Consider the following 13,012-nt stretch of genomic DNA (forward strand, 5'->3'; position numbering starts at 1 on the left):
TGTAATTGACGGAAGCCAGGAAGGCGTTCCGAGAACGCATCATTAATTGAATCTAAAGGGTGATTTGAATCAAACCCCTTGATTATGTATTTTTTGAGAGGTTTGGTACCTCGTGGTGCGTATGTATAATAATATACGTTTTCCATTACTTCTAAATAACGGAGGACTCTGTCGTAGTCTTGTTTAGTGTTGGTTAGTATTTTGTTTTCCTCTTTTGAGGAGCGGATGGTGAAATTAGTAATATTGGCCTGTTTAAAAGCATCTAGTAATTGTACCGCCGATACCGGTGGATTAATTACTATAGGTGGTGGCTTAACTGTTGTTGTAGTTGTGTTAGTTGTGCTTGTAGTGGGTGTGTGTGTGTGTAATATCGGTCTCAGAGAGTCCATCAAATGTATTATTGAGTTTTGGCGTTGATTGAGTTTGGGGTCGAGAATCAACCCGGACAGTATATTTAGGCTTTACATAGCCTTCCTCATCAGGAGGGGGGTCGTGATGCGACGTCTCTTACATTCCCTAGGGGGTGTGGGAGGTGTCTGTTTTGTTTGTTCAGGTACGTGATCGACAACCATTTCAGTTGGATTCGTCATGTTAAATTAAAACTTAAAATAAAAACTTAGGCTAAAAAAGATAAAGATAAACTTAAGATAAGTATTTAAAGATTAAAGTAATAGATTAAAAAAACTTTTAAAGCAACTGTTACTCACGCGCCCTCACATAGTGAGGGGAAGCCAAAAAGGACCCACGTGGCAATGACTCAGCAGTTTTCAGAAAACCGTTAGTGACGTCAGAAGACAGCAGAATAGCAGGAACAACCTCACTCTTCCAATGACAGGCACTGTTGACTGACTAACCAACAGATTGTATCGACTAGGTAATGTTATGGTACAGGTGCAATTCTTGGTATTTGCTGGCGTGCAATGAAGTTCTCCGGTTGTGGTAGAAGTAGAAGTGAGGGCTGCCTGTGGGTCTGGAGGTGCTGAGCTGACTTAAATCTTTCAGGGTTTTACATCCTTTGTAGTTGGCAGAGTGTTGGCCGTCGCGATTTGCACATTTAGCAGTCTTAGTAAGTCTTTTTGGTGCAAGAACTGCTCTCATGGTGTCCCCCATACCTAGATGGTAGATGGTTGCAATAATGCCTAGTGTGACCGTATTGGTGGGATCTTATATACTGAGTGATAATACTTTTTTTTCGCCGTTCTCTGATAACTACTTTTGAATAGTAAATATAATTAATATTACAAATGTCTTTACTATATGTCTCCTTGGTGATGACGAGAATGAGCATAGGGAGGGGATATTTAAATTTAGAAATTGCGTTAGATATGTTTGAGGCTTCGTATCTTTTGTTCTTCAATTATGCTTGTTGGTGATCTTTAATCACTATCTTGGAACTTCTATCCAGCCGGAGCTGATATGTGTGAAAGTCAGCACCCGAGCTTTAGACGAACATTTAATTTTAGTGTTGACGTGATCAGAAATTTTTCTGGTCCGACTTTTTCTTATAAAAATGAAAGCAGTGCGGGGTAATTCTCCACACCTTTAATATACATAAATTGGCGGAGTTTTGGAATTTTGGACCGGCCTGGTTGTTTCTTCATTATTATCATCTGTGATTTTGGTTAGGACGTTGAAATTGTTATTTGTTTATATACCTGGTTATCTTTTCTGGCTTATAGCCTCCTGATAAATTTCCCGTGGTCTTTTACGGCAGTGACTTGTTCCTACTTACCAGCATTGTTAGTATTTCTCTACCATTGGCCATGTCCGAGTCCATGCTGCTCACTGTCTGCGATGGCTCGCCCACAGTAAATCCTTATTACTTGCTTGCGCCTTAATTTCCAACTCTCCTATTACATTGCAACTCTTTTCAAGAGAATAATTTGGAATTAAACAAGTAATTAGAATCTAAATTGTGGAGCAGTATAAAATAACCTTTACTAACACTTCACCAACTGTTCCCCATTGAAAATATAAAAAAGTAAATAAAATATCTTGAATCCTTTTCTTTATGTTGTCTGTTACTTCTCATACGAGGTAGTTATCATAAATTTTACCAACCAATGCTAACCATATATTATATATTTATTACCAATGCTAACCATATATTTGAATATGTAAGTAATGAATAAGTACTCGTAATTACTTGATCACTGGCATATTAAGAAGGCACCCGTAGCCATAGTGATATAAATAACCTGATAGCACATATATATGCGTTTTACTAGAATTGGATGTAACAATGGTGGAGTGTAGCAATCTGGATTTGTCAATAAGCTCTCATGGAGAAGATGGAAACAGTAGTGTCGGTCTATTGGTGGCTGGTAGTGTTCCCACTGTGCCTTGCTGATTCCGGTGAGTTATACTGATTGCCGGGATGAGTTCCATTTACGGAATAGGTTGCATCCATTAGTTAAAATGACTCTTTTTCTCTTACTTTTTCATTTCGCACTTATCTATTTAGTAGTTTCATTTTTCTAATGCTCCATTTTTTTTCGTACGGCGTATCGTTCAGAAGCAACCTCTCGTAGTATAGTGTCATGGGGTTCAGTCAAATGAGGGATTTTGGTGAAAACTTTTGCAGAGGTCCATACAATTTGCTCAATATGTTTTTAAGATTAGAATTGCGATTTTTAGCTTTCTGAACTCCAATTTTTTCCCGAGGTATCAATTTAAAAAACTAAATCAATATTTTTTTTTGCATATAACTTGAAAACCATGTATTGTTGAATGTATCATTTTAAAGATAATAAATTTAGGCGTTGATGACCAGAGGTTTTTACGCCTTTAAGCAACAATCAGCAACAACAAGATAATAAATTACCTACAACAGTGATTATTTTTTTGTTCTTCCTTCATTTTATTTTTTTATTTTTTTATGTGCGCCAGTGAAATTACGAGCCCACACTAATGAGGATCATAAAGAGTTCCCAACAGAAAAAATACAGGTATTAAAGTTTAAATGCGTGTTCAAAACATGAAAACGTTTTAGGACTTCTAAAGTTTCCAAACTAAAACCTATTTTTGATCCTCACTTGACTCATCTACATTCCGTAATTTCGACCCAAGCTGAATTCAAAACATAGGCCTAAACAAAAATATTGTTAGAATAAATATTTCCGGTAATTTATTCGGTATAAAATGAATGTTTGAATTTATTCAATTAATAAATATTTTACAAGTTACAAAAAATTAAATAAATTTTGTACTTTTAGAAAAAATTAAAGGTCACAAATTTGAAATTTGTAATCAGTACCTCCCCCAAGAAAAAAAATTTTGAGCAAATTTTCAGAACTTTCCATCGAGATCCCTTCCCGGTATTAGAGCGGCATTTTAGAAAACATGATTGAGCTTATAACTTCTCCAAGTTAAGTTAATATTAGCTTTAAAAAATGTAATTATGTAACATCAATTAAAGGTACCTACTATTGTATTGGCTTATACCGTCCTATCTGGAAGGTTTTCTGTCTGACGTTTTATTAATGTAGTAATATATTCTCATATAACATGTATAATTATAGATACAGAAGTGAAAGCCAATACGGCCGAATTAAAGGATTCTATAGACGTGTATGGAGAAGATGAAATGGAAGAAGGTGAGTAATTAGTTTTTATGATAAATTATATTGTTATATAATTTTTTTAATTTGTTTTATGGTATTAAAAATTGAGAAAACTAAGTTTCAAATATATACAATCTAGGTCAAGATTTTACTTCAGAGGGTGTTAATAATTTTACAGTCTGATTTTGACGCATTTTATAGTTTGATTTTAAGAAAGATTCAACTGGATTATTAAACAAGAAGAGCCTGATAAGAGTAAACAGTCAAATTAGTGGCTTATCATTAGAGACGGGTCTAGGGGTTAACACTTTTTTTTTTTTAATTTATGCATTTCTTTATTCAGTAAGTATATACATCAACCAGACTGATAATATCTATTGGTCTTGCCAAAGCAATGTACAAAATGATAGATGGAAACTGATGATATCAATTTATATAACACTTTTAATTATTAGGGCATTGTTTAGGCACCAACGGTTTATAAGCTAGCATTGTACAATTTTGAAATTATTTCTAATAATAAAAACTGTAATTAAATTTATATAGTACAACTAAATACAATATGAAAGTGGAAATGAAATAAAATAAGAAAATTAATGAAATAACTATAGAAATTTATTTCTAGTTTTGATCTAAAAATCATAAATAATTTATTTAATATAGTTATAATAACGATAAGCACGTATATTCTATTAGAAAATAACATTATGCCCGATTTGAGAAAATATTTTTAAATTATAATTATATGTGTTCATTATTAACTTTATTATAATGTTATAAATTGTGTAATAAATTTAAGTTTTGAATGAAAAATTCGTAAAAGCAATTTTAAAGTGAAGTAAATTTTTAAAAGTTAGGCTAACTGGATACGTGAGGCCTATGATTTTCATTTAACCATTTAAATAATGTATTAGAGAGAAATATTTACATTAATGGATGATAATGAATTGTAGATAATGTTAAGAAATTATTTTAATTAAATTTTGTTTAATCGTCCATCATGATAATAATCCATACATCTATTTTTGTGTAACTAATATAATAGCCATCTATGAGATTAAAATTATTACCAATAGCTTTTTTAGCCATTTAATTTATTTTATACCTACACCCAAAATGACAAATATTTGAGTTTTAAGTTATTTTTTAAGTGATGCTGATGCATATACTTTTCTTCCAGGAAAACTACAGGACTAAAATATTACAAATTATATTTGTTTCAAAGCTATGTTTGCTATGTAATCAGAAATAAAAATAATGAATAATAACTAGGTTCAACAACAAAAAATGTAATTTTTAGCTGAATTCAAATTTGAGCTTTTTTGGTTTTTAATGTGAAGTAGCTTATTGGGATAAAACTGTGCTACTTACTTCAAGGACCCGGCTTCCAATGACTGTGACAGATAATTATTTTCTGTTTCACAGCTACCGTGAGTCATAACCTTGTCGGTTGGGGAGCACTCCGTGGTCAAGGCAGCCTCATGAAGTTAGCTAAAAATCTGGTGGTTGAGTGTGATCCTGATCAAATTACCTTCTTGCACAACTGTTGGTCTAGTAAGAAAGTACAAAGTACTGTAACTTTTTTTTTTTTTTGGTTATTTATAAGGAAGTAAAATATGAAGTATTTTGGAATCATTACTACAAAACCTTACGAATGAGCTCTGCGGCAAACATCGATAAGGCGAACAGCAGTTATAATTCGGATTGAACTCTGGAAAAAATTATAGAATTTGCAATAATTCTACTTTTTGATTACTCAAAACGATAAACAAAAAATACTTTCGTTAAAATCGAAATAATATTATTGAAATTAAATGTTATGTTTTTATCTGTTATTTTTATTATTAATAAATATTAACATTTAAAACTAATAATACTCTTTGCCAATAATGAAACAATGCGGAAAAACCAAAACTTAATTATTTTAACATATAATTTTTTTTTCTATTTTCATCGCCTACAACCCCGCATTTTGGGGGATAAAGTATGAAGAATACCCGAATTCTTTAATAAAATTTCTTTATCATCAAAAGATATTTGAAAAACATTGCAATCAATTTTATTTAGCTATATTTCACTCCTAATAAAATACTACAGTGTTAAATACGAAAGGAATATGTAGGGGGAATTAAAATATTATTGAACGAAGCTATTATGATATTAATGGTTTACAGATAATATTAAATATTTATGATATGAGTAAAAGCTTTAACAATTAGTTGAAGTAGGTTGTTTATGTTTACCTTGAACGAATAAAAAAAATAGATAGATAAACAAATAATTATCATCTCCACACCAACACTGCTCTGAGCCAATTATCCGAAATTATTGATGAAAACAGATTTTCCCAAATTTTTAATTATTGCGTATTTATTTTTATTTTTTAAAAAATAATAGTTTCAAGTTAAAAAAAAAACACGATCACGAAAAAGTAAGTGTTAACTATACTACACAGCTACACTTCTCTGAGTTTTGTTTTTTAACTTCAACTGGAATAACACATTCTGCCACACTGAGGGCTATAGGTATTAGTGGTGTAAGTATACATACTAAATAAAAATAAATGTAAATAAATAATAATAATAAAATAATTAGGTATAGATTTAAACGGATACAAATAAAATTATATTTACATAAATATACATAGGCCGATAACTGAGTCTACGTAAATTTATTTATTAAAATCAAACCTGGTTAAACCTAGGGGTAAAGTTTATTCCGTTAACTCCCAACAGTTTTCCTTTAAACGGTCAATGTAATTCCTCGATGTATATATAACGTTACAATTTTGTCATATTTATAAAGTACAATCTTAATTTATCTATTATTGTAATAATTATTTGATTTATACATGGAAAATGTTATTTCTAAGTAATGAAACATCCCTGCAGGTAGCTCATGTCTCTTTTACGATACTAAGCCATATATTCTTCAAAAATTATTTTTAATGGCTATATTTAAAAGAGTTAGGAAGCATAGGCATGATGTGATGGTTGTTCAATAAAACACATTGAATTATTCTCAAACTTTGGGCTGTATACTTAAGATTTAAAACTGGAAAACACAATTAAACTGGATCAAACATCACTAAAAAATAATAAAATGGATGAGCTTTGGCCAGGTTTGTTCAGAAATAGAGCTCTATTTTTATAGCCAGATTTTCCCCTCAAATTCAAAATATTTTTTATTGTTTCCTTAAAAAAGCTAGTAAATTTTTTTTTTTTTTATCATTCTTTGTTATATGAATTAAGATTACGAACTGATAGCCCATCAATAACCTTCTATTTCATTATAGTCTAAACGTTTTTATTTACTCACAAATGTACTGCGCGGGAGTTTTTTCGATATAGAGCAGGCTTTTGATCGAGTCTGGTACTGGTTTTCAAACTCCGTAAATTCCTACCCCCTACATATTTTCTCGTCATCCGTTCCTTTCTTACTAATAGACTATTCCAAGTAAACCACAATGGTTCCTATTCATCTCTCTATTTTCAATCCGCTGGTGTTCCTCAAGGTAGTATCCTCGGTCCCATCCTCTACACCGTCTATACAGCTGACATCCCAACAACTCTTAACACTATCCTTACCACGTTTGCTGATGACACATGTGTGCTCACAGTTAATAATAACCCTTGGATTGCATCCCAAACTGTCCCATATCACAACCCTCGAAGAATGGTGTCGAAATTGGAGGATATAAATAAATCCCATCAAATCACCCTTCGTCGTAAACCTGCCAACTGCCCGACATCATCCTTCAATAATACCCCACTTATTCCTATCGAACATATCTGTTACCTAGTACTACATCTAGACAAACAACTGACTTGAAAACCACATAAAAGACTAAAAAGAAAGGAAACTGCTCGTCGATTCCTACTATTACAGCAATTACTGGAGAAATGGTCTAAACTTCCAACTCATTACAAAAGACTGATCTACATGACAATAATAAGGCCCGTCTGGACATACGGAGTAGAGCTTTGGGGCTCCACTAAACCTTCGAATTCATCTCATATCCAATCCTTACAATCCAGAATCCTTCGTAAAATCCTCAATGCTCCTTATTTTGTAACTAATAAAACCATCCATAAAGACCTAAATGTTCCTTATATAACAGATCTAGCCCGAACCCGATATAATTCCTTCCATTATAAACTCCCTAACCACCCAAACCCACTAGTTTCTAACCTTGCTTCCTCTTCCATTCCTGGCAATCCTCCGAGGCGCCTGAAAAGAAGATGGCCTCTTGATCTTATATTGTAAAATATTTGTAGAGTTCCACTACTGGGTAGTTTCTCTACATGCTGTATCATATCATTATGATCTTATTTAAAATTTGTTTGCTGTATTTTCTATTCAGTTGTAAATTTCAATAAATAAAAAAATTTCTCACAAAAAATATTACTATTTAGAATTTTATTAGGTTTTACTTTTTTTTTCTGGAAAATTTTCAATAGTTTAAATTGTTTTTGTTTTTATTCAGGTCTTGCAATTCATTAGTCATCACTAATAATTTTCGAGATACAAAAAAAAAAAAAAAAAAAATGCGGTTGAAATGATCAAACCCGACGTGAAAAACAGCAGAACTTTTTCGTACACGTAATGTAATGGTTTAAATAACAGTATAAAACAGGTCTCCGTTGAATAATATAACATGTGAAATATTATATCTAGTTAGTTTGGCTCGACTAATATTTATATCAAGTTTAATATACTTTTATTTTGTTAGTAAAACTGATGAAGTGTACATTTTACCCCTTACACTACTCCTACACCGAACCCGGTGTGCAAATCCGTGGGACATCATGTTCTGGTGGTACTAAAGTCAACAGGGGTGGTCGATTATTTATTTTTTGCATGTGTGGGTTAATGTGTTTTGCCTAATAAGGTCTTCATCTATAAACGAATACCCTATGAATTTACCGGAACAAACAGGTAGTAAATTAATGCGTTCAAACGAACTAACTCTCCCCCCTTATGTAGTAGTATATATAATAATAATGATAATCTGATTTGATAATAAGTAATACATTTAAATGATATACCATCGTGTTTGTTTTTCTATAATTAATATTGTTTAATATTAACTTTTTATTATTTTATGTAATTATTTAAAATGAATGTAGTTTCGGATTTTAATTTGTAAAGGTACACTTAAAAATATTTAATGAATTACTAATATATTGAAGCCTTAAAGTCATGAAAACTAGGTCATAAACTTTTTTCTCCACAATTATTGGTTGGAAGAGACAACAGGTGAGACATAACATTGGCTATACCTGTTCAGCACCTGCGACAGTCTCACGCTAGCAATGCACTAATCAATGTGTGAACAGTTACAGAACCAGGATTTAGTTCTCAGCGAGGTTGTAATAATAATTGTAAGAGGAGGAAGTAACGAGCAGATCAATACTACGTTCATTCTTTAATCTTCATGCTTAACTAACATTATTTTCGCTGTGAAATTAGTATTGTCATGAACCAAATGAAGGGTAAAGGCACCAATTATTGACACCTTAACTCCGTTTGTTATGTGTTGTTGTTGTTGTCCTTATGTCCGTTTTTCTAATTACGCTAATAATTTTCTACTTTTTGAGTCGAAAAGCGATTTACCAACTATTGGTGTGAAAAAACTGATTAACACCAGGGAAAGGATTCAGTTATTGACACTATATTCGAAGATCAAACGAATTTATTTTAACCGAAATATATTTTATTCAAAATGTCTACATAATAGCTAAATTTCTTAACAACATTTTAAACTTACTACATATTGCTAAATATCACAAAATGGTATTAGTATGAAAATTATATACAATAGTATGGTAGTTAGGTATGGTTCGGTACATTTCAACTGATATTTAGAGCAGCGGTTCTCTAAGTGGGTTAACGTTTGCCAAGAGTGCAATGATTGTGACTGCCAATTTCTTTCTTCAAGAACTTTCAAAAAGACGAGGAAAATACAGTGTCTCTCATTACTTTTTTTACACCGTACGTAGTCAAATACTCTGACGATAATTGTTTTTTTTTTAGTTCGATTAGAGTGCCGCGAAATATTACTTTATTATTCCAACAAAACAAAGGCTTTGGTAATAGTAACTCTGTTCAGCTCCTCTATTAGTGTGTCATCCTCAGGAGTTTGGGAAACATTTTGTGGTCTATCGAAAGCCTTGGGAAGCTGGCCTTTTCGCAGCCAGCCGCCTTTTCTACCGAAACCTAGCGAGCCCTCTTTTGGTAAATATCGTGGCTATGTTAAAGTCTCTCCCTTGAGTCGACTGCAATAATACTGGCTTCTACTAAAAATAATCTAGTGGCTGCCAGTAAGCAATTGTGACTGTAAGGCTCTGTGAAAGCTAGGGGTAGGTAGACCAGGTCCGAGGAGACTTCCAATGACCTTGTAGTTGAAATTTTACTGTATATTAGTAATCAAAATAACGTACGTTCTATAGTACTTCGTGGCTAAATTACTTTTCTAAAAATAAATTCATATTGTCCACACTCTATTTGCTGGTTCAAATTTTGATTTCATTTTTCAATAAAATTAAAAAGAAGAAAAAAATAATTTCTAAACGGAATCCGACGCTCTACTGGTGGTCACTACTTCTTAAGTAAGGTTCGATAACGGCTGGTTACATGAAACTGTGCCTTAGGCATCAACTAAAAATAACCCGATTTTAATTTAGTTGCTGATACTATAAGACCTTGAAGCGGAAGAAACCCTCTACATGAGTACATTCAGCATGTTGTGGATTCGATTCCTCCTTCTTCACTATATATTTATTTCGCGGCGATCCCTAGTAATGACATTCACTCTCTGAGGCTGTATTGCTCCTCAATGGCAAACCTGAGCCATAAAAGAAAAAAAGTTGAAGAAAGTGGCGTCGGAAGTGGACGCTTCTAATTATTACTCCTATAAGCATCCGTTTCTAGTCTAATTTCATTTCATTTTTCATGTCTTTCCTTTGAGCTCTCTTTCTTTCCTTACTCAGTTGAGGCTGAGGCCAACATTCTGAGTTACGCTTCTTAATGGTCATTACATCTGGTCAACAAAGAGATCTCTTGGTGGCACCAAGTTATTGGCTTCTTTCACGCGATTCAGTCTGAACGTTTATTTATTTTTGGAATTAAAATGTAAAATAGTGAATCGGCCTCAAAAAAATTAAGAACATTTTATTCAATTGAAATATATTTTTCACAGTAACAGATCTTACAAAACTTTGTGTTAGAACTAAAAAATGGAACAGAACAGTAATATAACGACCTAGTTATATTACAAAATAGTGCAGCAATAGTTGTATTAACCCTATACAATCCTCAACATCTTGGAGTCTGGAGTGAGCAATTTGTGTGAAAAATAGCTATTCTGTTAAGAGAGAGTTGAAACGTTTACAGAAGCAGTGTAAGTGGAAACGAAATTATTGAGGATTTCATTTATCAAATTGATGGACATTAAGCTTTTTTTTAAAGAAATAATGTAAATTAACCCCATATTAGCAAAACTATTTCTAAATTAAGGCTTATTCAATTGATACAATTTATTTTTAATTACCACACGATAATTTTCAATAATGATAAAACTGATATTTGCCCTATTTTTTCTTAATCTGAATTGGTACAATCAATCGTATGTTTTTGACTATAAATTAGTGAATATTGGTACCAGCTAAAAGAATTCAATAACATTGAATCGCAGTAGTTAAAATTACAATTAATTCATAGAATCATGTTATTTAGTTATTATTAAATAGAATTATTTGTTCAGTAATTTTGAAATTATGAAATAATTAATTTATTAAATGATTTAATTTTCTAATTTATTGAAGAATACACTGGTATGAATGACTTTTAGAAAGAATCTCAGAATATTAAAAAAAAAAACTACTTATTGATAATCTCGGCCCACAATAGCATGTTTTCATTAGGGCTCTGTGGTGGATAGTTGTTCTCAATTCTTTCTCATGAAGACTTGTAATGTCATTATCAATAAAGATTTTTGTTTATCTTAATATTTCAGATTCATTTACTGCATGAGTTGTGCATTTATTTAATAAGTTGAAATTTTGTAGTATTTTGAGCTATCCTTAAGCATGACTTTCATATAATGGAAATATTTCTTTCTATGTTAGGGAATGAGTTTTTGGACATTGATCCTACTGGCATTATTCTTGGGTAGCCGGATCACATATTGCAAAAGATAACCCTGAACATGGTTGAAAATAATATTAAAACATTTGTTAAAGACTCCATTACGTTCCAAATGTAATTCTGAAACGTTATCTAACGATATCATGAAGAAAACTAGGCTTAGATCTGCTGGTTCATTGAGTACATTTATTCTTTAAGGGGGAACAGCAGTTGTGAGCGAGCCGAGGTAATTTTATTTTATAAAGAATTCTCGCTCATTTCTGCGTCATTTATTCGGGAAGGCACGCACTCCTTAAATACTTCCTGCCAGGACAGGTGCTAGATCTAGGAGGCTCAGGCTAAGGAGTTAACAATGCCATCTGGTGAGCGGCAGCCGGAACAGAACTCCACCCCGCCCTCGCAATGATCAGCTCTAATTGCCTCCTTTATTATCTCGTTTTGCTTCCCTACACCGATTATGCCTTGATCTATAATTATTTAAACAGTAATTTCCTAAGCATGGACTTAATTGGAAATGGTGGATTCAATTAAATCATTTAACTATTCCAAGTTGTTATGTTATAAGCAGATTCGTGAATACTAACCTTGGCCAATGCTATGGTGGCCAAGATGTAAAGAGTTTGGGATATCTAAAGAGGCCGGGAATAGTAGTCTAATTTAGAAAATAGACTAGATAGGTTAAGAGCGTGGTAAAGAATATTTTGAAATCGACATGCTTCTTTCACCGTTATTAATATTATCTTTAGAGTAGATTATCGTAATATTAAATGTAAGATTTTCAGACTGCTTTAGAGTGCACGAAACCTTTTACCTAAAGGGAATGGCCTCTTCGCCTAGATATTCTCCTACTGTCATTAATTTCAATGAGGGAAGTGGCGCATAGAGGAATAACAGTGGTAAAACACCAAAAATTAAAGATAGTAAAAAGACCATTTCATGTTCTTGAATGGCTGAAACGTAATGTCTTACTATAATGTTTCGGAAAACATAAGTCCCATCGCCATCACAGCCAATCAAAAATTACGGCATTCGGGTTTAAAACAACTGAATTTTACTATGAATTGAAGTTGTTGTCATCACCGCCTTTTTTAATTGTAGCAAGAGTCTTTAGGAAATTGGTTTTCTTGAGAGAATGTCGATATTAAGTGAAGTGACTGGTTGAAGGTAAAGCATTGTCACTAACAAACGATTTAGCCTTTTTTCGTTTTTGCAGTTACCATGTTTTACGGAGAGACGTCTCAATTGAGGGATTCAAAATTATAATTAGTTTTTTTTCTTGTACCTTTATTTTCAATGATAAC

At 32.4% G+C, this 13,012-nt stretch overlaps 1 protein-coding gene across 3 annotated transcripts in view; it reads left to right on the forward strand.

Annotated features, from left to right (window-relative positions):
• Positions 1–2,172: 2,172 nt before the first annotated feature.
• LOC136795073 (uncharacterized) overlaps positions 2,173–13,012 on the forward strand; it is a 64,551-nt gene continuing 53,711 nt past the window's right edge. For 2 of the 3 annotated variants that reach the window (XR_010844649.1, XR_010844648.1), the window contains exons 1-2: positions 2,176–2,355; positions 3,522–3,596. Coding sequence is in view for 1 of the 3 variants with exons in the window: in XM_067051863.1 (XP_066907964.1) it covers positions 2,283–2,355; positions 3,522–3,596; positions 4,989–5,132 (292 nt within the window). In the remaining 2 variants the exon portion in view is untranslated. Of the gene's footprint in view, positions 2,356–3,521; positions 3,597–4,988; positions 5,133–13,012 lie in introns of all 3 variants that reach the window. The other variant, XM_067051863.1, reaches the window with a different exon arrangement.

This window comes from Halyomorpha halys, unplaced genomic scaffold (assembly GCF_000696795.3).
Source record: "Halyomorpha halys isolate HHAL.00 unplaced genomic scaffold, Hhal_1.1 Scaffold2732.1, whole genome shotgun sequence".
NCBI lineage: Eukaryota > Metazoa > Arthropoda > Insecta > Hemiptera > Pentatomidae > Halyomorpha > Halyomorpha halys.